This window comes from Mchenga conophoros, linkage group LG8 (genome assembly GCF_057382185.1).
Source record: "Mchenga conophoros isolate Kocher_MC1m ecotype Shallow Benthic linkage group LG8, M_conophoros_male_GT1.1, whole genome shotgun sequence".
NCBI classification, from domain to species: domain Eukaryota; kingdom Metazoa; phylum Chordata; class Actinopteri; order Cichliformes; family Cichlidae; genus Mchenga; species Mchenga conophoros.
The window spans coordinates 13,249,215-13,275,085 of NC_140533.1; the positions used below are offsets into that span (position 1 = coordinate 13,249,215).

Consider the following 25,871-nt stretch of genomic DNA (forward strand, 5'->3'; position numbering starts at 1 on the left):
GTGTGTTTGGACGCAAGTCAAATCTAAGTTGGAATCTTTAATTCAATTGTGAAAACATTCACGTCGACACATCAGGATAAATTCAATACCAGTGACAATACAGGTTTGTCGATTGGTGCTTCGGTAAAATGCATCAGCAGCAGTACCATTTTCAGAAAACAAGACTCCAGATCAAATTGGTCAAGTCCATGTAGGAAACTAGGTCGAATTTTGCATACTAATCTCCCTGTTACATCCTACAACACATCTCCCAAACACCATTTAACCCTCATTTTTTGCAATGATATTATTTAAATCTGATATCATAAGTCTTGATTCTTGATCTGGATCATAATCTTCTGAAACCAGCCTGTGCTTCAGGTTCATATTCCAACAGCAACAAAACACTAAAACCCATGCAGGATTCTTACGGCTGGAATGTGGAAGAGATGAAGTACATCCACGGATGAGGGGAGGAGAAGGGGGCAGGTGAATAAGATGGAGAGGAGATGAAATGTGGAAATTACACTTGTGAGACCCCAACACAGGGCACACACACTTTTAATGCAAACAGCAGTACTACAGGAAAAACACTGAAGTTTGAGAATGTTCGCAATGATTAGAATACAGCTACACATAAAACTCCCACTCCACCAGCAACATACTAAAGGCAATCTTAATTATTAAACCAAGAATTACGTCCAGAGGAATTCCAACCACTTATCACGATTAACCCACAGTGCATTAAATCTATCTATATAGATATTTATATGTCTATATATTTATATATGTATATATCCTGGGGAATTAAGAGACTTTTGCTGCATTAAACAGTTCAAAGAACAATTTCTTATAAATAAAATCAGTGGAAAAAGAAAAAAAAAATTTTTTTTTAGTCCATACACATTTCTTTTTACAAATAGATCCTCAAGATTAATGCAGAAACTGTGTCAACTCCCAGGCTGATATGGGAGGAGAGGGAAAAAAAAGAAAAGCTGTACGGCCCTTTGGTCAGCTCTCTAAGACCAGAGGCCAAGCTGGCCTCAAAGCCTGAAATAAGTGGAGGGAGAAAAGGAATCTTCATCATACAGTTGTTTTTAAACACACGCACACACCCACACACAAGACAGACAAATCACTACATTGCGCATTTACAAGTTGACTATCAAATTGGGACGACTGTACACATTGAGATAAGACCATATTTATGGAGCCATTTTAATTTATTTTTACCCCTCCTGCATCACTTCTTTCATCTTGCGTGCCAAAATCCCCCGCCCAAACCCGTTCCTCTCTCTTTTTAACCTTTTGTTGAGAGGATGAGAGCAACAATGAGCCCATAGAGACCCAAGACCTCAGCAAAAATCAAAATGAGGATCATGCCCACGAAAAGCCTTGGCTGCTGAGCTGTGCCCCTCACGCCCGCATCGCCGACAATGCCGATCGCAAAACCTGCTGCCAGTCCACTGAGGCCCACACTCAGCCCAGCTCCGAGTTGGAGGAAACTCCTGCACAGAGAGAGACACAGACAGTGGTTAGCACAAAGATGTTGCTTTAACCTTTGAAGTTGACACAAATCAGAGCATCTTCAAGACTAATGTGACTAATCACAGCCTGTCCTTCGATACAAGTCTAGTGACCCGAAAAGCTGATATTTCTTTTACAAGCTGTAACCAATGCAACATTTTATTCAATCACCAACATGTTCATTTGATTCTTCCCCCCAGTTACTGAGTCATACTGTTGAATCTCAGTTCAACAGTATGACTCATTCCCCATTTTTTCAATTAACAGATTTTCCTTATAGCAAGGGACTCGATAGCCCAGGCAAACACTCAGAGCAGCTAAAAGTCTGATGATACTGAGTAAAAGTCATTCTGAAATTTAAAAAAACAAAAAAAAAACCAAAGTAGATCATGTGGTGTTCATCTCCAGATCATTATACCTTTCCATTGTGTAGTAACAAAAACAAACAAACAAAACAAACAAACAAACAAATCATGTGCGTTACTCAGTGAAGTGCGTAAAAAAACCCCACAACACTTTTACTTCTTTAAAAAAAAAAAAAAAAAAAAATGGGCACACTGCCCATACTGTCAGGCATTACACAGAATAAATGAATTAAGATAGAAATCAAGGATGTTTGGAACAAATATTTCTTAATATTTATAATAAATATGGAGTGTGAATAATTGTCCGTCTTGATCAGTTATCCCCGCAACAGATTGGCGACCGTGAAACAGGTTGCTACGGAAAAATGTGATATCCGACCTGCCAGCGAATGACTGCTGGCTGGTGATAGGTGAAACAGGCTTACAGTGCTGGACTGAAAACTTGCTTGTGATTGATTTGGTTGCTAGCAGGTTGTCGTGGTTGCCCAAGGTTCAGATGGAAGAGGCTGACTTCTCTCCAAACCAACTACTTTCCAAGTGGTAGTAAGGCTGAAAAGTGTGAAAGAAACCAAAAACGTCTGCACTTGTTCAAGTTTTACCACCACTTGGCTCCTGGTTGGCAACTGTTTGCAGAGAAGTCTGAGTTGTTCATGAAATTATTGGAAAATGCAGCAACCAAAGCAATCATAAGGTGGTTTTTGGTGCAAATGGCCTTTTTCACCTAGTGCCTACCAGCAATTGCTTACCAACTGATTGAAATTTTATATATTTTTATACATATATCTCGTCTTTATACTTGTGTGACTTGGCCTTAGATAATGAGGGACTTGACACTTTTTCTTTGCCCTGTTCACCATCCCAGAACTCATTATTTTGAGCGAGATTGGAAGAACGTCCTTTAATGATTGAATATTCCAAATTAGAGTACACACAATGAAATCCAAATTGTCTAAAAGCAGAACTGGACGGTCAGTCTTTCAGAAAGAAAAAGAAAAATTGCAAATTGTGCATCTATAGAAAATAATTTGTCAGGCAAACTCACTTGTAAAGAGACTGCTTCTCTGCAGTGTTGTTGGCAATCAGCACTGCTACTACCAGGCCGTAAATGGCTATGATACCCGCCATGACCACAGGGATGATTGACTTCATGATGAGCTCTGGCCTCATCACAGACATGGCAGCAATACCTGTACCGCTCTTGGCTGTGCCATAGGCTGCTCCCAAGGCTGTAAGGAATGACAGAAATGATAACGAGTTAGATAAATAAAAACACAGCAAACTAGAGCACATAAACTACAATGCACAGGTCACAATGGGCTGGTAGACAGATGACTGAACCCAGAAGGCAGAGCTGAATAATGAAGCAGAAGCGAAACAGGAGATTGAGCAACGACACAGCTGTTAGTTTCTGTTCCCTTTAAAAATCCAACATGGCTCTACTTGGGAAATTTTCCCCTTCAAATTGAAACCAATGAAAACATTTTCTACAAATACAGATTTAGACAATTAAATATGTATTCTCATTCAACCAATGTTATTTCAGAATTAGGCTGCAGAGCTGTATATATCACACTCTGAAGAACTTTGGGCTTCAGTACACACACAAAACTGCAGTGTGAATACATATTTATTCACAACCCTGCAACATCTGCTGTGTAACATCTTTAGCCTGTCAGGCTGTAAAGTAATGGGGGACGTAGAGAACAAAAAGCTTCACCAGCGAATTTAGCTCTGCTGATCTGTGACTTACAAAGGCACCGTCTGCGTCACACACAATCAAGTCTGACGGCAGGAGCAGAGTAAAAGAAAAATCAATAGTTGCCCGTTTCGAAATTAGAAAAGCATAGTATAAACAAATATAGAAGAAAAGACATCCATTAACAACAAGTCATAATTCTGCCTGACAAAAAAGGTCAATGTGGCTCATTTCTCAATATACAAACAAAAGGCTGAAAGAGGGTCGAGAATCAGAGAGGCTGGTTTGACAAGGTTTCCTCTGTCAAAGGTGTGTGCACATTAATGCAAACCTGTTCATTCACTTCAAAGCAAACAGCTCAAAGCTCTGACCACACACTGCTTACATTCTGTATGGGCCACCATTTTGGCTATAAACACATTCACATTTTTATTGGGAAATTTTCAGTTTTCACAAATTCAACAATATTGCTCAATACAGCCTTTGCACTCAAATTTTGTTACCAAGCTGGCAAATCCCATGTAACAAAATATTTGAGAATACGGGGGGAAAAAAAAAAAAAAAGTGTAAATCTGTAACCTCTCATTTATGAGGCCACTATGATCTTAAGCTGACCTTGTCATATCAGTGGTGTAAAAACCAATGCCCTGACAATGTCATTTTCTTGGCTCTCTGTAGCCAACACGCAGATGATGATTAAATCAGAAAAGTCTCTTGTGAGATCATCCTTGGAGACAGCCTGGTAAACACAGCCCGAGGTGTCCTGCACTGTGTAGAGCCTGGAGAGATGGCTTTCTGGTCAGTTTAAATAAAACTAGCTGCGAGGATATCTGGCAAACAGATCTAGAGACAGACAGGAAGGAGATTCAGGCCAATCCACAAATGTGCACATGGCAGCCAGCCCGCAGCCAGCCCACACCCCCCTCACTACTTATATTGATTTAACATCAGACTGATGATATCACTAGAGGTTAAATCACTCCTGCTCATCTACTCAGATGTGTCTTTGTATGACTGGGCATTGTTTTTTGTGAGAATTGCAAGAACCAAAAGAAGTGAGAAAAAGAGTTTTACTTTTCATTTTGACTTTGGAGGTGCCAAACTTTCAGCCGGGGGTGTAAATGCTTTAAATTAGACGTGACACTGACCGAAGTGCTTCAATATAAAAACTGATTGAGACAGCAGCGATGTTTAAAGCATTTTCCCCAAAAGAAAACTATTATATTGATAAACCAAATGACTACAGGGCAATATGCTAACACACTTCAGCCTTCGTCTATTTAAAAGTTTAGAAAAATTCAGCCGTCCATCATCAGTGAGTGTAATACATTACAGTCAGTAATATAATCCCTCGACTATTCTTTCTTGGTCTATTAGGCCTTACTCAAGCGTGACAGGTGAGCGCTGATAAACATTCTTATTCTGTCCTGATGATTAAAAGTTTGATGTGTGGCAGAATGGTTTCTACAGTGGTGTGGAAGAAAAACCTCTGGATTTTAATCCTAATCCCCGCAGCGTAGGTAAAGAGCTTTTCCTCCTTTCCACCCACAGAATATTTTATGTATGGGATGCCCTTATGACGTCTTATTCTGTCAGAGCGGGAGGTGCCTGCAGCTAGAGATGATCTTGCATGCGAAATGCCTACGCAGCAGACAGCCCATCCGTCTGCCATGAATGCAGATAAATGAGGAAGCACTGGTTTTGAGGAAAGAAAAGAAATTCAACATGAAACTGCAATTTCTTCATTCGAAAACCGTTAACCAGTCTTAGAAAACAGGACTTCTAGCTGCAACGTGGAAAGGAAAAGATGCTGGTTGTGAAAACTAAGACTTGCCCTGACCGATATATTGCATCAGAAGCTTGAGGGGGATGTCTAGAACCTATATGTGCCATCACCAATCATCTCTCAACACGGAAGACAGAGAAATAACGCAAATGTTAATTAAAGGTCAAGTAACTAAAAATCACTTTCTAAAAATGATTAGGCAGAAAAAAGAAAAATAAGCTTTGCAGGAAATCGAAAATTTACTGCAGCGCAAGAGAAGCAGTTTTTCAAGCAATGAACATGCATCAACCCCACAATCAGTAGGTTTGTCAATCAGGATATAAATCTACATTTTATTTTTATTGGTTCTGCAGAGAGAAAAGGTGCTGTGGTGATTCATGAAGGAGGAGAAACAGAAAGAATGCTGCCACAGGAGAAGTGCTACTTGTCCCACAGATTGTAACACCTGTTCTTAGCTAAAGATCACTAAAACAATTCATTATCACCTGACACCTGCTGCAACTCACAGCATGTGACAGCAGGACGCCAAGTGCCGTTATTAAAAACCAAGGCATCCACTTATTTCAGCAGATACGTTCAAACATTTTAAAATATTCTATTGTAAGAATCTTTAGCCAACCCCTTAAAGTACGACATGTTGAGAATAAACTTAAATGGCAGCCACTATTTTAGAGCTCATGTACACTGCAGTGATTGATGTCACAGAAGCACAGGCAACAATTCCTGTTAATGAAACCACAGAACAATTAGACTGCTCAAAGCTGAAGCTCGATTCATAAAAAGTCCCCATTTTCATGCAAGCACGAGCCCCCTTTCTTCTCTGCAGTGTCCCACTTGTTACTCTTTCACCATCACAGACTTAAAAATAATAATAAGTATTCTAACATGGGGCAATTACATATAACACATGATTAATCGCTGGGCATTATTACTTATTACTTGCACTCACTATATCATATTTGAATCTGAATTGCTGCAGCTCATGAAATCTCATGATGAGGTCTGAAAATGCCAATTTTTCACAGATCTTGTGATGTCTTGAAAAAAAAGGTATCAACAAGATAAATATGACAGAGCTCCCTCATGCCTGGAGTTACAACTCTGTAAATTGGTCAATTAGTGGCTTGGTGGTTTAACTGTTGCAGCATGATTGTAAACTTTGTCAATGTGAAATTATTTTTGAAGTGTGGAAAAACATTACTGCCATTACACCAAATTAAAGGAAGAGAAGTATTAAATTAGGAAATAGTCCATAAAACAATTGTGACCTGTAATAAAAAAAACAAGCAGGTATCAAAGTTCACTTTTTATATTACTTCCCACTTTCCATCTTAAAGCCCTGAAACCAGTCCTGTTGAAACTAGTTAACAATGACTTGATATTTAAAACAATTCCCTGCTGACTTCTTAACTTTAACATCCTGAAGTTAACGTGTAAGAAGATAAATACCCAGATGGCATTTCCGAGTCAGAAGGCTCATCATGTGATAATCATGTGATCTTGTGTCATTCCTTACACCAATAAGGAAGTTAACCAGCTGATCCTGGTTTCCAGTGCTCAGTTGTAAGAAAGAGGTTTTCAACCAACCAGTAATTTCGATAACACGCTACAAACAAAACTCAAACCGTTTATGTAGAGCGAAAAAACTCGAGCTTTACGAGTTTCACTTTCTAAAATTGCGTCCTTTCTTAATACAACTCCTACAACTTATTACTCAACACCCTTGTAGCCTTAATGCAGCAGGGTGGCATTTTAGAGGAAAGTGGCAATCAACCCAACATGCCTAAAAGAAGCACCCTAACAAAAGGCTGTGTTACGAGTGAACCATATTACAACTCAGTCTCATAATACTACTTTATTTGAATAGAGTATTGGCACGATCGTATATGTTCGCATCCCTTCCTCTCTCGTGCCTTTTGCTTTAGACAAAACAGGCTAACGCCAGAGCTAACTTTTGTAGTCGTCATCAGCTAGTCAACTAGCTTAGACTAGTCCTCGCAGTCTCATGATGAAGCGGGAAGGCTAGCTGTGACAATTGTATTCACAAAGAAATACAAACTAAAAATTAGCAAGTTGGGAACACGCCAACAATCACTGGCTGCACCAGCGAAGTCTAAATAAACGACTGCTCGAGATTAGCTTTGCCACGATAGCGGACGGCCCTCACACTTAGCTCGGAAAGAAGTACTATGGCTGAGATCGCCGCGTTGGGACACATGCACACACACACACAAAAAGGATTAAGCTGCAAAAGAAAACTGCACCACTGGTTAAATAATAATTGATATATGAAATATAATCCTTTTATAATTACCGCTGAACACCATCGCCGCAGAGGCACCCATCGCTGAGAAGAACGGGGCGTACTCGGGGCCTTCGGAAGACGACATTCTTTCTCACGTTTTACGGTATAAAAAAAAATAAACTAAATATACAAAATTAATTATATCTGGTGTGTCAAAAAGCGCACTTCACGAAACCTGTCGAAGGCCACGGAATTGAAATGCTGAAGCGACTATACTAAGAAGGAACCTTCTTGTCGCCTAACCTAACAGTGTAAACGAAACAGTCACGACTCCTGCGATAAATACCCGGCGCAGCAGTACAAAATGGCGAAGCGGAAAATATCACCTGACTGGTCGTACGGACAAAACCTATCACTGACAGGGTGAGAGGGGGGCGCAGTAAAAAAAAAAGGTTAATGATTTACTGTTCGACACAGACTGTTTACGAAAGAAAATGTACGGGTTTAAAGCGATGTTTTAATGACGTAGTCTGAGCAAAAACAGCGTTTTTGTTCTTTCTTTTCACCTTTTATTTTAAAGGTCACCCCTATTGTGCTTCACTTTGGTATGCTCCGCTGCAGGCTTTCCCTTTGATATCTACATTTAATTCACCCTTCTGAAGAATGAGGACGAAATGATGGGTGAAAGCAATAGATATCTTATTTATTATTTTCTACACCTTGCACCCGGGCTAGGGCCATTTAGTGGAAGGTGGTTTGCAGTCAGGTGTGATATGCAGCAATGTACCACATAACAGTGGGAGAATCCCCATTTCACTGAGATTAAGAAAGAGGAAGGGGTCATGAGAGCTCGCACCCCGAGTTAGAGATGAAGAATGTCTGCATGTGTGACTCAGAGAAAGCTTGTGCAGTCCCCATGCCTCCTCCTCTTCTCCCATCTATTCCTCTTACCCTGCTCACTCTGCATTGCCTAGTCAAGTCAGCACTACATGCAGGCCCCCTCCGCCAGTGCTACTGTAATAGCCTCATGACTCGTGATGCCATTTCTCCACAAGGACCACAGGCCTCCTTCCTTTCGATCACTTTAACTGGCCAGTATCTTAGTAAATCAGGGGTATAAAACAAGAACAGAACATTTGGAGATGGGGATGGTGTGTGTGTTTGTGTGTGTGGTGATGCTGGTAGCAAAACGGTCACTATGAATGAAATGACTTTCATTTCTGTTTTCTCTTTTTCTGGTCCTTGACTGAACACTCATTGATCCGGGTGGGGGGGTGAAGAGAGAGGTGTGTAGCATTTCAGCTGAGACTGGATTATAGTGTTCATACTCAGAGCCTATTTAATAGCATGTAATGTGATAGTCTACATACCTACTTCATTGATTCCTGTTTGTTTTGAGTAAATGGTAATGACTGTGTTGTAAGGAGAGCATACGCTATAATTTATTGGCTGATCTCTGGAATTACTTTTAAGGAAGGGAAAGAGGGAACTGTGAGAAGTTCTCACAAGGGCATCATGAAAGGCACGTTTGCTACAAAGTGTCAGTGCACACTGTCATCCTTTAGCTTTCAGTGATTCTGCTCAGTTCCACACATGTTATATGTCATAGATAATGTAAAATTTTCCCTTTACATAACAACACTGAGATACCCAGTGTCTAAATTTACATAAGAAACAGAAATCCTCGACATCATTTTAAACACACACACACACCCCAGTACCAGCTCCTGCAATATTCAGTCATTGAATCAGATCAGAACTCGTTGGGACCTCCTCAGCCTGTGTTTTAACCCACCCACTCACTAAGCCAAGTGGCAGGGGTGGCGGTCAAGGAAAAGACCAGTCTCAGTGTACTGTTAAACACTTAAGCATCTTATTCCTCGAGGCTAAGAAGCATGGTTTTTCAAGGAGATGCGCCAGACCAGCATCCAAAGGAGCAGCTAAATATAGCCGTGCATGTGCGATTAGGAGAGTGTGAATCCTGAATGGAGAGCACAGCCTTGGTGAGACAGAGTCAATTCCACTTACTGTAAAAGAAGGAATTACTCCACTCCTTCACCATTTAAGCTGCTGCATCTCTGCAGATACATTACAGCGAGGCGCGCACACACACACTGCAAATCAGTTTGCGCTTTTTTAATTTATATGACTGCACTGACATTGATCGCTTGCACATTGACATGCCAAATAAAATGTCTGATAAATAATCAGGTGTATCAGTTTCCACAGCTGTGAGTTGGTAGGTATGCATGATTCAAATACAGCAGGCTCGGTTTCTCTGTTAGGTTTGATTGAAATGTGGCATGGATTTCTATGAATTGAATTCTGCAGCGCAGCTCACTACCAAGATATATTTATAACTATATCTGACTCATATCTGCTGAATATTTTCCAGTCATGCAGCGTCAGTGTCAGCTTCCACAAAAGAGAGACATGCACAAGACAGCCAAACGAAAATAGACGTGGTGCGTGTGTCTGAGCAATTTACTTGTCATTCTTAGTAGTTTAAAGCTGGAGCTTTACTACAGATTTATATGCAATTTGCAAGAATTTAATTTCTGCTAATTAGGGTGTCAGTTGTGGTTTTAATATCACAGATTTCTCTGTGGGTTTGAGGTGCTTTGAAGGCTTACAACCCCCTCCCAAAAAAACTCAATCCCTATGTGATATGGCTTTCAGTATACACTTGTATAACTTTGCAGTCCCTTTGGGAAAAGGCTAACTGAAAGTAACCGCTGGGAGTACAGAGCAAACACAAGACAATGTGTGGTCAGCTGACCGTAAAGGCATGTGGCACACTTCTGTGAAAATCTGAGAAAATGCAACTCTTGCTTTGCAGGAACAAACGTGACAGATTTGAAAGGATTAGAAAGCTAAATCTTCAAATGTGAACTGTGGATAATGTCAGGAGAATCAGGGTCTGGAGTTCACTTTTCCTCACCGCAGCAGATGGCTCGCTTCAAAATCATTCTCACTAGTAGAAATACTTTTACTTACACCCATTTATTCACTGTGAATTCATTAGTATTACTCTCACACTGAGTTGTTTTAGGGAAATGGATGTTTAAAGCTGTTTTTGGACTGCAGTGTGTGGGTGAAAACACCTTCAGTAACAAGACAAAATAACAATGACAACACAATGACTCTGATGAAAGCTTAATGCTGTATTTTCACATTTGCAATTACTCAATTGACACTTTACTGAAGCACATTTTCAAATCCACACTCTCACACAGAGGCCCCCCAACGACACTTTAGGAACAGGACAGCGTTTCAACTTCTCATTACAATCTTTATACTGGAAAGGACGGAAATAACAGGAAAATGATGTAGAGGAGAAGAAAAAACAACAACAACATTATATTCATATACTGCACAAAAGGGAGACAATCATCACAGACTCAAAGAGAAAGCTGGGAGCAAAATGGCAACATAAAAATTCACTAGATCTTCATAAACATTTACACCATGAATTCATTTGTCAGATCTCCCATCACGATATATCAGGAAGTGTGGGAAGATACGACAGGTTCTCTAACATCTAGGTTCTTTTGTTCATCATATATCACAAACATGGAGACTCGACTTCACACATGCTGTTGTAAACCTCATGACCTGATTGTAATGTGAGGACTGCAGAGTTAGCTTAACAATGAGTTTGGCAGATTGAGATAAACTACAGAAGAAAAAAAGGACTTAAATTTACATTCAGAAAATCAAATGTTTTTGCTCAGCAGGTTGATCCTGGACATTTCCATTATCACGTCAACAAAATGAGTACACAAATCTATAAATACAAAAATAAACAGGAAAATAAAGAAACATTTTTGTTCATTTGCAGAAATTTGAACAAACTGCTTTAATACATTTTTTTAAAAAAGTAATTCAGAGTTGAATTTGCAGGACGGATGTGGTTTTGTTTGCATGTCTGTTTTCCACCTAAAACACTTGACTTCTTATTTCACATGTTTAAGTGTTTGTGGATGAATACCTAAGTATGTGTTGCATGTATGTGCTCAGCATTATGAGGCCATGGTGTCCTGGAAGCCCCACACCTCTAGCAGTGAAATCTGGAAGCTCTCTGCACACAGGGGCGGGTTGTCAAAGGTAGTGCAACTGCCAGTGCGCCCGTGGTTCAGCTCAGAGTCGATATACAGAGCGTTGCCGTTGCCTCCTCCTGATCGGAAAGAAGATGACAGAGTTTGCATGAGTTACCAACGATCAGCACTTCTTCCAAGCAGATTCTTTAATATTAACACTGTTTCATCGACATATAGTGATCAACACATCTGATCAGTTTGGCAGCAACTCAGTGCAAGTAGGCATGTAGACATGGTCAAGATTACTTGGTAAAGTTAAAACTGAGAAATGGAATAAGGAAGAAAGGTGTTTTAAGTGACTGAATGTGGTCATTGGGTTGGTATGAAACTCAGAAACTGCTGATATACTGTGATTTTACCCACACAACCATTTCTGGGGTTTACAGAGACTGGTCCACAAAAAAAAGGCGCTAACGGAAGGAAACAGTAACTTAAATATGCAGAAGAGCATCTGTCAACGTACAACACGTGCAACCTTGAAGCAAAAGGGCTACAGCAGCAGAAGACCACACCAGGTTGTTGGTGGTGTAATGGTGTGGGGGATATTTGCACACTGTGTCTCTTGACCATTGTTCAAACACCATGGTCTGCATTAGCTTTGCTGCTGATGGTGTCCTTCCCACTTTATGAGCGCCATCTTCTGATGGCTGTTTTCAGCAGGATAAAACACCAGGTCACAATGCTCAAATCACCTTTAACTAGTTTCCGAACATGACAGTGAGTTCACTGTACTAAACCACCTCCAGAGTCAATAGATCTCAGGCCAATAGAGTACATTTGCTCATTTGGTGAAACAGGATTTTCCCAGACAATAAAACATCAAACTTGGACCATAAAACTATCCAGACTCATTCTTTGGTTCATTATTCTGTTTAAGTATTTTAGTAATGTTATTTATAATGTTTGAGATTGCAAAAAGTCTTTACTGCATGTGCAGTAAAAGCTTTCCATCAAGTGCTACCCTGTTTAAAATCAAAGGATATCAGTAAAGGTCTTTAGCATTACTGATCAGAGTTAGCATAAACCACTTTTACAAATCACAAAAACATTTACATTCCAGGTCTCTAAAAATACAGTTTCAAAATTTATTAAAAGCTGAAAAGTGTGTTTTACACCAATAGCTCATTATTGTGGAAAGTAAAAATCACAATGATTTAGAAGTCATTAAAATGTGTTCAGAATTTGACAATTTGATGACTATTCATCATCAAATCATGTAGGGGGAGAGCAGTGTGCTTAAAACAGCACCTGATTAGAATTAGGTACGCCGATGGCACCCCCTTTAAGAAATTAGGCGCTAGTTCTTTACCAATTTTCCTAATTATGACAGAATACAAGTTACTATTTAAAAAACACGCTTTAAAATGGGAAATACACATAAAAGACATACTGTCAAAGTCCACTCACCCACTATGATGGAGTCAACATTTCCAGACATGAACATAGAAGTATTCTTAGAGTTCAGGTTGAAGTGGCGGGCAGACAGAAATGGTGACAGCTCTCCAGGAGGTTTTTCTGGCTGCTGTAAGCTATTGCTGTCTGTGATCTGGTCTTCAGATGTTGCCGTTTCTTTCTGAGCCTGGGTCTTGATGGACGAAGCCAGCTCAGGGTGACTGATTACTATCCACTCGTAACGCTCCATCTCCGGCTTCAGCTAACAAGAGAAACAGAAATGTCTATAATTAACAACTACACACCAGAAAACTACACATTAAATGAAGTAATAATAGAACAAAACACCCATTTTCTTAAAAATCACATAAATTAGTTAATATCCCAAAATGAATCCTGATTTTAACAAATAGATGCATCATGGAATTTAGCATTCTTTAGGAAAAACAGTCTCCTGTGGACATTGGAATTTTCTTCACCAAGCAAATTCAACAGCTCTGTCTTCCACTGCTGAGTTAAGGCAGCACCGTCTAATCTCTTTAACAAAACTGTTGCTTTTGGCAACAGTTTTGCCAATCTACTGTACAATCTACTGTTTCAGTACAATCTACTGTTTCAGTACAATCTACTGTTTCTTGAGCTCCATTGGGGGGGGGGGGGGGGGGAGAAGTCACACCACAAACACAGAAGATGGGGGACTCTAGAAGTTTGGAGCTTTAACATAACTTTTACTTGTTAGAGTCATGGCTGCTTTAAAAATTCTCCTCTAAGCAGCCATCTGGTACTCTGAAATTTTCCCAGAGGAGACACTCAGCCTCAGGGGTCCTCAGTTTGAGATGTAATTAAGAAGTTGGAGCAGTTTTCTCAGAAGATTTTCTTGGATTTCTAGTCATGAAATTTACCATTAAGAACTACAAACAAGAAAACTCAGCTTTTTACTGCAGAGCAGCTTCATGATGATTTAGTAGACTCTGGTGTGGCACCTTTACTGTGCCGTAACACCTGCAAAAACGTGGCTCATCAGAAGAAAACCTCTCTTATGCCTCACGAGTCTACAATCAGAAGATTTCAAATGAACATCTAAACATGGCACATACATTAGAAAACTAATCCAGTGTGTTGATGAAGTTGAAACAAAGCTTTATGGCCACAATGAATAAAGAAATGTTTGGAGAAAATGGGGTAAATTAAGTCAAGCAGAGAAACAATACAAGCTCTAACACGAGCTTTCTTTGATATGTACTCATTTCTAATCTTGTCCATCCTGGTCACTCCCATTGAAAATCTTAACATCTCCAGCTCATCCACAGTCTTTTTGTCAGTGCAATGTGCTCAAACCATACATCACAGCATGTCTCACTAACATCTTTTAACCCTCCCTTTCATTCTTGCTGCCATCCTTCAGTCACAGATCACCTGTGATACTCGTCTCCACTAACAACATCCTGCCCGCACTCTCTTCTACACGGTCAGTTGTTTTGGATGGCTGACCCCAAGTATTTAAACTCATGTACTCATTTGAATTACTTCTCCTTCCAGCTTGATATGGCTCATCATTTTTGTTCTTCTGTAGGTACTACAGCTCTGCACGTTGCCTTTGTTTTAGAAAATCTGTACTAGTACACTTCTTCATTCTTCAGGCATCTTCTCTTCTCTAGGTTTTTGAAAAAAAATCTCTCTCTCCCTAACACTTGAAAATCTAGAATAGGCTCCTTGAAGAGGTGCAAACAGAACTGAACTGAATGTAATCTTTATTTTGAACATGTTAAAAAAATACAACCACATAGAAAAAAAAAAAAAAAAAAAAAAGAGACAAACAAACAAAGCAGAAGTTTTCCTCTTTACAATCTCTACCTAAAAACCGTGGACAGAGCTCAAAACAGAAGTGGATACAAGTCCCAAAATTACAGAACTAGAAGCCTTATGAAGGAAGAATGGAGGATCACCTTCACAGCTTTTAGCAAAGCATTAGAAAGCTGTGAGACTTGTCAAAGGGGCATTACTGATCATGTAAGAAAAGGACCTCAAACATCAGTTTGAGGTCCTTTTCTTGAATTTGAAAATGTAAACGATAGAAAAAAGAAAAGAAAAATCCCATAAGAGAAGGTAAGACCTTTAAGTTTACGTCTTCTGGAGACTGATAACTTTTTTTTTTTGGTAGGGTTATTCTAATGTTTGCATGGCATACATTATCTTGTATCCTACTAATTTTCTCCTGGTCCTGTTCAAACCTCTACTGCCCATCCAATAGACATTGGTCCTGGAGTCTGTCTCTCGTGTGTGTCAGGTGTGGTATCAGGTACGAGCCTGCTACGATACTGAGGGCTTCGGGTTACAGGAGTTTCCGATATGTGTGTGCTTAAGTATTGGTGTTTGAGATGACTGTGTTTTCTGGTGTCTAGGCTCAGACAGCACACAGCTGAGCTTTACACAGTTAGCCAAGTAAATAATTCATAGAGAAGGGAACAGACAGCCAGTCTTTATTTCTATTTCTAGGCAATGTTGCACTGCTGCCACCAGAATAGCAACAAGAGTGGCTGTTTTTTTTGCACTTGACAGCATGTCAATGAATAGGGAACTGTGCCCTAGTATGAAAACTTCTCCAAATGATACACCAACTGGGGCCATTGATATTGACAACAGTAACATTTGAAAAAAGATAGATGGTACCCCCTGCTGGTCATACAATAGCACTACAAAAAAATTCCAACTATGTCTAAAAATGACTCAAATGATGTCTTTAAGAAAAAAAATTGGTTTTTTGCTACTAGATAACTGAAAATAATCTTACCCTGAAGACAAAACATTCCCCTGTGCCGAAGAAGCTCAACTTGTTGCCTCCTCTCTTCCTTTCCTCCCAATCAGTGGACAGAAACGCTCCGCATACCTGTTGGAAAAAAAATTAAGTAAAAACTGCATGAGTGAGATAATTTGTGGATTTATTCACCTTCAGCGGTTGTGACAAAAGTCAAGCAAGTGGAAGGACTCTGACTGTGGTGTCTGTAAGATGCCAACACTAATGCCAGGATAATCCAATCATATGACACATGTATAATCAGGAACTTTAAACCCAGTTCACAGAACCCAGGACAAAAATATAACCCGAGTCTACTTTGAAAAACAGAAACCTAATCTTAGCCTCTTTAGCTCCTTAAATAAAGAGCAATGACTGAGTTAATGCTACGAGTAGGTCACACCTATTGCATGTGCTAAGAAGGACTTTACTTGTCAAACATGACATTTTTACCTTTGATGCTCCCTGTATCAGACAAAGATAGAAACTAATGATAGTTATATATTAGGGAGGGTCAGAGGGCAAGAATGACTTGGGGGTCGGCAAAAGCCCTTAAACTAAGAAACCAAAACAGAAACATAGAAAGAAAAAGTGCAGAAATATGTTAAGACATTTGTGCAAATGTTTTTACTTGTGCATTAAACTCAAACTTTAACGCAATCTCAGTACAGACCTGCATCCCTAAATGGAGAAAAATTAAGCTAACATTTATGCATGCCCGTCTCTGACAACAATCCAATCCATTTACTGATAAGACTGTTAAACTCCACTTTGTCTTGGACTGCAGCCGGTGACAGCAGTGCTTCTGCTCTGAAGATCCTCTGCAAGCTGGAGGGTCACACCACCACAGAGGCTGCAGCAGGTGGAGTGCTGGTTCAAGCGTCATCACGCTGAGCTCATAGAGGCAGCAGCGCTGAGCAGAGTCACAAACTGCAGTTCAGTTTTCTGCAGTTCAGAGAAAACTGATCTTTGCTTCCTCTTTATTGTGACAAAATGTACAAAGTATGATGAGGTTGCTTAATTTTTCCTTCTCACACATCACAGACTGGATCGAGATCGCCCAAAGGTTGGTTCCAAATATGAGGTCGCATTTTACTCGTATTTTATCTTAGCTCGTTGATCATAATAAAATATCTGATGGCACATTCCACTGTTTCCTTCAGACAAAATAAACAATATTTACGTCAGTAGAAAAAAAATGCTACTTACATCGCCATCTGTGGTCCTGATGAGGAGCAGAGTGGGTTCGTGGCCCTCACAATGCGAGTAGAATCTGTAAAAAAGGAAAAACATTTAATTCACTGCAACAGTCTTATTAAACACCTAATACTGAAACTAACACATATCCAGTGGATCGTAATGCAGCAACAGTAACACACTTTTGTATTTTGTACTTTATTAAAACAAGAAGCCGTTGCTTTAAGCCATGAAAGAAATTGATTTGACTCCATTAAAAGAAAAATGTAACCTTAAATTCAGATTTACCCAAACTTTTAGTTATTAATTTCATTCAAAGTTATAAAATGTAAATTATGAGCAGCAGCTAACACTTAATTAAATTGTAAAATGCACCTGTTCAGGCTGCAACCGTGAGTGGAGGTTGTGAAGAGAAGCTGTGGTTGGCACAGGGCAAAGCGCTCTGGGATCCATGACCAGATGTCATGCATCTCCTTGGCACTGACTATCTCCGAGGAAAATGTGTCAGGGTTAAGTGCCAGCTGCACGTTCCGCCTGCAGATGCCAAAGCAATTTAGACACAGGAACGAGAGAGAGGTTCGGAAAGAGCATCCCATACAGTGAAGAGATATGTATAAAATACACCCCCCCGGGGGAAAAAAACAAAAAAAACCAAACCACAAAACAGCAACTTGGTCACAGGTTATTTAAAACGGGTATCAGAAATAAGTGTAACCATGAAAGAGCACCCACCTAGGGCTGTAAAAGAACCAATGTGGCAAACACAGGAGTGGTGTGCAGATGAGACAGAACATGGTGCATGGAAAAATCGTGGCACAAACCAAGCAGAAAAGAAAAAAGAACAGACGGTGAGAAAAGGATGCAAAGCAACTCAAACAGTTTCCTACAGCATGCCAGAATATAAAGCTTAAAAGACAGAGGGCATTGCTACCAACAAAAAAAAAATAAATTAAAAAAAATGCTAAAACAGTTAAGACTGTAAACATATCTACTCTACACTTGTGCTAAATTATATTTCAAATGGTTTATATTGGTCGTCTGCATGCCATGCATACCAGGGTGAAGTCCACAAACCGTGAAGGAAGTTTAGTCATGTTCAAGTATTTTCATTCTAATGGCAGTAGATTTCCAGACTGAAGGTAATGGTAAATTATGAAACATTAGAGTTCACATATTGCTAGATTAACAAAGTGGACTGATTAATTTTATTAAAAGAGCTCAACTCCTAGTATGGGACTGTGAGAAGCCATTTGGTTAAGTTTATTATAAAAATTATACTACATGTGGTAACATTAACTTAAAAAAAGCAGAGTAATGACATAAAGCCACATTTTTAGACATAAACACAGCGTGTAGCAAAGTGTCCGCACAGGAAATAGCCCAGTTTTGAAGTTTAGAAAGTACATTTACCCACTTAAAAAAACAAACAAAACAAAAAATAAAACATTTACTTTTTTCTTTTTTTTCTTTTTTAAACTTTACCGCTTCTGCTTCACAGTGATTCCTTTTTGCTGCAGGGACTTCTCATTTGTAAGCTGCAGCAGGGTGATCTCCTTGCGGCTGAACAGGCGGATGGAGAATGCCTTCTCGAGCAGCTTGTCAGGTGTGACGGTGGAAGCAATGCCCTTAACAAATACCTGAATATCTGCCTTGATTTTGTTTGAATCCTCCTGCTGCTGGTTGCCCTGCCCCCCCTCTGCTCCCATTTTATGCTTGCGATAGAACTTGAGCAAGGCTACTGCCACGCGGTAAAGAACCTTATAGCCCTCTACTAGGTAGACATCTAGGACCCTAACCACATGGCTAAAAGGCAGGTCACCGAGGACCCAGCGCTGCCAGTCTGAGTAGACATCCATCACATCCTGAGCCGTGGCAACGATCAGTTTGTGAGCAGCTGTGCAGTACTTATTGGCTAGGTCACCGAAGGTCATGCAGCTAGACTCATAAGCCAGGAAGGTCTGGTCTATAAGTCGCTTCCCTGGCTCGTTGCATGCCAGTATGCGGCTGACATGCTCAAAACACTGAGCTTCGTCTACACTGAAGTGCAGGAGCAATGAAGTAACTGCAGGAAGAGCTGGGCAATGAGAGATATCTGGAAAGTGTCCAGCGAGGCAGTTGATGATCTGATGGGCTGAGGCTACTGCCTCCGGCTTCAGACAGTACCGCGGTATGGGATTTCCATCCACAAACTCTGGTAGTGGGACGTTGGTGGAGGTTTTCTTTGTGGCTGCATTTCCCATAATGTCACGATACACTGCTGCATCTGGGGTCACTGTACGGCAAGGAATGGCTTTGATGAGTTGCTGGTAGACTTGTGCCCGCAGCTTGTGGTTCTTGGCCCAATAACCTTGTCGAGCCATCCGTTTGAACTCTTTCAGATCTTTAGTGTCCACCTTGGTGGGCCCGCTGCTCTTGGCCAAATCGCCCATCTGGTTCCAGTCCACAAAGCTGCCATAGTCTTCTTCAGCCATTGTGCTGTAAACTTGCTGGACTGCTCGTGCAGGAAAAGAGGAGGTATCTGCCGAGGTCTTACTAACCTTCTAGCCTCCACACAGCAGATATTTTGTCTTTCTTATCTGCCCATTGTGGTCACTGGAAAAAAACAAGGGTGACAAGAATCAAAAAAAGCTTATAGTTATGCACATGCATTATTAGTAACTGTCAGTAGCATCATAGAATTATTCAGTTCCCACCGATGTAAATTTCATATTTATCACTTGAAAGATTTGTTCGAAAATGGCTTCCACCTTCTGAGCCCTTAGTGAACTTATCTAATTAGTCCTGATCTACACTAAGTACAATATATTACCAGAAGTATTCACTCACCCATCGCCGTCATTGAATTAAGGTGTTCCAATCACTTCCATGGCCACAGGCGTATAGAAATTGAGTACCTAGGCATTCAGACTGTTTCTACAAACATTTGTGAAAAAAATGGGTCGCTCTCAGGAGCTCTGTGAATTCCAGCGTGGCATCATGATAGGATGTCAGCTGTGCAACATGCCCAGTCGTGCTACTAAATATTCCAAAGTCAACTGCTAGTGGTATTATAACAAAGTGGAAGTGACTGGGAATGACAGATACTTAGCCACAAAGTGGCTCTGCTGGCTCAGCAGATGCTGAGGCACATAGTACCCAGAGGTTGATTACTTTCTGCAGAGTCAGTAGCTATAGACTTTCAAACTTCATGTGACCTTCAGATTAGCTCAAGAACAGCGCGTAGAGAGCTTCATTGAATGACTTTCTATGGCCAAGCAGCTGCACCCAAACCTAACATCATTAAGCACAATTCAAAGCGTCAGGTGCAGTGCTGTAAAGCATGCTACCATTGGACTTTAGAGCAGTGGAGACGTGTTCTCACAAGTGATGAATCACACTTCTCCATCTGGCTAACCGATGGATGGGTCTGGTTTGGTAGTTGCCAGGGGAACAGTACTTGTGTATTGTGCCAACCGTAAAATTTGTGGAGGGGGGGATTATGTGTGAGGGTTCTTTTTCAGGAGTTAGGTTCAGCCCCTTAATTCCAGTAAAAAGTAACTCTTAATGCTTCAGTATATCAAGACATTTTGGGAACAGTTTGGGGATTACCCCTTACTGTTCCAACATGACGGCGCACCAGTGCACAAAGCAAGGTCCATAAAGACATGGATATCTGGGTCAGTGTGTGGAAGAACTTGACTGGCCTGTGCAGAGTCCTGACATCAACCTGATACGACACCTTTGGGATAAATTAGGCTACGTTCACACTGCAGGTGAAAGCGCATCAAACCCGACTTATTTGACGCTATGCGACCCATATCCGATCATGGTATGACAGTGTGAACAGCACAAATCAGATATTTTCAAATCTGATCTGGGTCACTTTCGTATGTGGTACTGAATGCGATACATATCCGATGTTTTAGAAAGCGACTGCTGTTTGAACGGTCATGCCGCATTAAATCCGTCTTTTACGTCACTGACACAAGACAGACGCCAATTATCAGCGCCGGAGAAGCGCCCGAGAAGACATTGTGAACGCTTCCTGGCCATCCAGTGTAGATGTCAGTGAAACTGTTGGGAAGACAACGTTGGAGAAACGTGAACATTTTATTTGTACTGTATAATCTGCAGATTCTGACAGAAATCTGCAACTATCCTTTGAAGCACCGCTCCGCTCTAAAACAGCAATAAGGATAATTATTAGGCCATATGTAAATAACAAAATAACTTTATAACTTAAAGCAAAATTGGGAAATGTAGAGTATGAAACAAGTCTTTATATTAACGGCCATCAGTCAAACAATACTGTTTGTTCTGGGCCTAAACAGAGCGCGTTGTGTGTGACGTCTTCTTTTGTGCATGCGGGCCGCTTTGAGGGTTCACACTAGAGCGCGTTTGCTGTCACATTTTATTTGTAGTGTGAACAAGCAGACAAAAATATCGGATTTGATTAAAAAAAAATCGGAATTGAGCATTAAGACCTGCAGTGTGAACGTAGCCTTAGGGTCTTTTGGGATGTCACTCAAGTTTATATGACAAACGAGTGAATACTTTTGGCAATTTAGTGTATATGAGCTAGCTGAGGATAAGCATACAATTAGGAAGAAATATGAATATCTGAAAGTGGAAAATTAGACTTTATAGCATGGTACTGTACAAAATACAAAAAAACCGAGTGCTATAAAAAGAAAAACTAATAAATGGATAACAAATGTAGCATTGGTATTTACACCAGAATACATAAAATACTGCCCAATATGTAGCAATGTTAAATTAGAAAAATGCACAAAAATAAAGACTCAGAAAGTTCTGTTTCCATAAGAAGCGATTTGAGAGATGGAATGCATAATGACCACAGTAAATCTGTAATGAAGACACACTACTGATCAATTTCCCTAATCATGTTCTGACAAATACAAAAATGCATGTGCATCATACACCTCATACACCTGTGAAAGCTTGAAATGACTTGTGTGCAAACACCTTTGGCTGATTTAATTGGCTACTAGAAAAAAAAACAAACCTGTAATTGTTGAAGGTCACAAGCTGTTAACTAACTGTTTCACATCCCACATGATACAGGCAGATGGTACGTCTACAAATCAGTTGCGCCCTGAAACATACGGAGAATAGCTGAAGCACAATCTTTTTGGGTGCTTTTATTTCCCCTTTCTCAAGACGTCACATGAAGATGGCAGTCCAAAGATCACTTGCAATACACTAAAAGAGACAGTCATTAAAAATCTGTTTATATAACTGTCACATAGAGGACGATATCAACATATCCTTGCATGAGAAGCTGGGAGCACTCGCGATATAACTGTCCTACTTATAATAAATAAGGGCATGTTTCACCTAAATGTTGCCATTATACACGTGACACTGGGTGCAACTGATCAAAGTCAGACTCGATAATATAGTGGCTAAGATTAGGTCTAAGAATAGTTTGGCAGTCTGTAGCACAGTCGCACACTGTTTTATAGTGCGGTCACACCTGTAGTCTGGGCTTCATCGGAAAAACTGTGCTCTATCACACAGGTCTTGTTGTTTGCTTGAATTAAAAATAGAAATTTCTGTCCGCATTAAACACAGGAATGTTCTGAGAAAAAAGGTTTGGAATTTCATGAACCACATACTGGAATGAGCAGTTTTGGTCTTGTTTTGCAGGATGAATATTTCACTGGGTGACTAAAGAACAGAATAAATCTGTATTTAAAAATAAAGAAAGAAGGCAAAGATGAAAAGAGGGCAGCTTCTATTACAGGAGAATTACACCGTAAAATCCACAAGGAATTAATGACAACAAAAGGTACGAGCTGAAGTTTTTACCATGGCTCTGAAAAGTAAGGAAAACTCACTCGAGGCGTGCAATCACTATGAATGACTGAAGAACCCCCAAAACAAGAAGTGAAACAGTCTTATTTGTCCCACAGAATTGCTAAACTTTTGCTTTACGGCCATTTCCTTTTTTTGTGGTTTTGTTTTGTTTGTGACCTGTAAAATCTAAATGCAATCCTGTTTAAAATAATTACACAAATGCTGCTCAATAAAGATGTCAGACTGATACAGCCTAGCCATTATTTTGACCAATTACGAGTTCCCAAATCTCAGGGCTCAAATGGTTGGATTTATCCTAACCAAACTGCATTTTAATTGCAAACCAAAGCAAAGATTTTTAACCTTTCATCAAGATAACAGAATTTTCCTGTAGGCATTTAAAAAACAAAAAAGAAAGAATATTGTAATAGTTTAAGGGTTTCCAGCTAAAGAATGTTTGATTTAATCACTATATACACTTTACATTCACAGATAATAGATGTAGATGAGAATGACACTGGGATGGCAGCTGTATTACTATGTGTCTGAAAATTTACAGAAAGAAAAGACCCCCCCACACACACACACATTTCCGTACTTCTTTTGATGCTCCATGTCCATTTGAAATAAACAAAACAAAACCTGCCTCAGATATTAATGTAAAACGTACCGAGGGGAGGAGGAGGAAGCTTCTTGCTAGCCTTAACGGAGAGCGTACTGTACTGTTAGCTAGCTGTACTATAAAACCAATTACTGCTTTTAGTTTCATTCTGGACGCTCAGTAAAAGCACACAAACGGCTAAGGTAAGGCTGCAGGTACAATTGTGTCATCACATACTGAGGTGACAGCTCCAAATTAGCTGCATTTTCAATCCTATAAACGATTAACGTCAGCTAACCAGCTGAGGCAAAATAAGCTAGCACGAAACAAGCGGCCACGGGTCACAGGGTATTTAACATTACCGCCGGAGTAAATCTGATATACCCTTTTCCATTCACACTTGCCAAGTTAGCACTGTTAGCCTTAGCTAGCCGCATCTGTCAGTGCAATTCAGGAGCAACCGGAACCTTAACTAGCCGCACAAAACCTACTCGCTAAACACATAACCTCCACAACAAGCGTGCAGATACGGACAAACGCTAAAACATTTGAGCAAGCTCTTGGCTAACGTTGCTTCATTAGCCAGCATGGACGTTGTCAACCACAAATTAATTTGGTCCAAAGGCTGTCTTGGAGTTTGTTTATAACAAGATGTTTCCGCTTATTTATTTATTTTTTAGAAAAGCGTGTCATATCCACAAAGCTAGAAACACGCCAGAGTATGACCTTTACTCCACAACAAGGAAGACGATATATAAATAGCTGTTAGAAGAAAATTAAATGAATATCCCTACCTGAGTCTGAGATGTCTTGAGACGGGAGACAGCGTTCATATTAAGTACCCTCGAGCATGCGCACTGCCTCCAATCCCGGACGCAGCGTTTTTGAGCGTGCAGCTGCTGAAGCTGCAGACAGGGGCTCAGATGGAGTGGTTAAATATAAACTGTTCTCAGTTACTTATCTGTACACTCACTAGGTTGTTAGATTATTTTTGTGGAAAAAAACCAACGTTAATACAAACATAAATCTAGAATACAAACTATATAATATTAGTAGCAGACATGCCAAATTTGGGGTTTATGACATGGGCATGCCAGTATCAAACATTTATGTTACACAAAAAGCTATGAAATTCCATAAACTCTGCTGAGTGCAACAAAGAGTAACTCAAATATTTATCCATGGCTTAGTTTCTGAAGAAAAGTACTGTTGCGTGGTAGATCCCATTATCTGCTATGTCCTGTTTACTTCCAGACCTTCTGTGTCAAATATATGATGGCACTGGAACAGGACAGGAAGTACCCTGGCAAGCACAACAAGCCCTGCCTTTGTCCAGGACTCAAAGCAACCATCAAAATACAACCGCCCAACACATGACAGTTATTACTGATGATTAAATTGTGGGGCCATCACAGAGCGACTCTGGGTAAAATGTTATTTGGCTCTGTCTCTCTTCCTCTCACGCACTGCCTATGTCTTTTTATACCGTCATTTTGTACTTCAGTAATAAAGAAAAAGGGGCAAATACTACTACTAGTAATAAACAAACATATCAGCATTTGTTTTTCCCTATATAATATAAGTAAAAAGCCACCACAAAACTGATTACGTTGCACAGCACACAGAAATGACAAAAGAAGAGAGCAGCTATGTCACAGTGAGGCAGATCTAATCTGTCATCCATGTACATGGTTCTCTGGATAACTCATAACTCATCAAGTTTTTTCTATTTCACACTTTGCACCACCCAAGACGCCATTTACCTCCCACTCCAGCCAGAATGGATGTATTATCATGCACACAAATATCAGCACACTCTCTTACATGAAGCATATGTGCAGGCATATGTTGGGGCTAGGGCACCGTTAAAGCATAGATAGGATCAATGCAACTTAATACATTTGCTCCAGTACTTTAATTACTTTAGTCAATCCGTATTAGAACACAGGGATGCACATGAACCTCACAAAAATGAAAACAACAGTTTAATAATAATAATGGATTGCATTTATATAGCGCTTTTCGGGTACTCAAAGCACTTTACAATTCCACTATTCATTCACTCTCACACACTGGTGGAGGCAAGCTAAAGTTGTAGCCACAGCTGCCCTGGGGCGAGAAGCGAGGCTGCCATATTGCGCCATCGACCCCTCTGGCCATCACCAGTAGGCGGTAGGTGTCTTGCCCAAGGACACGACAACCGAGACTGTCCGAGCCGGGGCTCGAACCGGCAACCTTCCGGTTACAAGACAAACCGCCAACTCTTGAGCCACGATCGCCCCGTTTACACAGTCTACACTGGGTTCATTTCTGATTTCTGATTTAATTCCCACATCTCTTGTACTTGATCACCGCTATGCAACCCCATTTAAATACCCCTGTTTTTGATT

The 25,871-nt window shown here is 40.2% G+C and overlaps 2 protein-coding genes across 3 annotated transcripts; both read right to left on the reverse strand.

Moving 5' to 3' along the window:
* Window positions 1-5: 5 nt before the first annotated feature.
* atp6v0cb (ATPase H+ transporting V0 subunit cb) lies at window positions 6-7,962 on the reverse strand. Its single transcript, XM_085284305.1, has 3 exons — window positions 7,668-7,962; window positions 2,914-3,097; window positions 6-1,487 (listed from the first exon to the last, which is right to left on the reverse strand). Exons 1-3 carry the CDS (start codon window positions 7,741-7,743, stop codon window positions 1,280-1,282), a joined length of 468 nt encoding a protein of 155 aa, XP_085140431.1. The 5' UTR covers window positions 7,744-7,962; the 3' UTR covers window positions 6-1,279.
* A 2,776-nt stretch (window positions 7,963-10,738) lies between these two features.
* On the reverse strand, window positions 10,739-24,588 carry tbc1d24 (TBC1 domain family, member 24). Of its 2 annotated transcripts, XM_085284311.1 has the most exons (8): window positions 24,276-24,588; window positions 22,087-22,176; window positions 18,564-19,673; window positions 17,457-17,615; window positions 17,094-17,157; window positions 15,882-15,977; window positions 13,106-13,352; window positions 10,739-11,775 (listed from the first exon to the last, which is right to left on the reverse strand). In XM_085284311.1, exons 3-8 carry the CDS (start codon window positions 19,550-19,552, stop codon window positions 11,621-11,623), a joined length of 1,710 nt encoding a protein of 569 aa, XP_085140437.1. In that variant the 5' UTR covers window positions 19,553-19,673; window positions 22,087-22,176; window positions 24,276-24,588; the 3' UTR covers window positions 10,739-11,620. The 2 variants fall into 2 exon arrangements, with proteins under 2 accessions (XP_085140437.1, XP_085140438.1); XM_085284312.1 differs by lacking the exon at window positions 22,087-22,176.
* Between the last annotated feature and the right edge of the window lie 1,283 nt (window positions 24,589-25,871).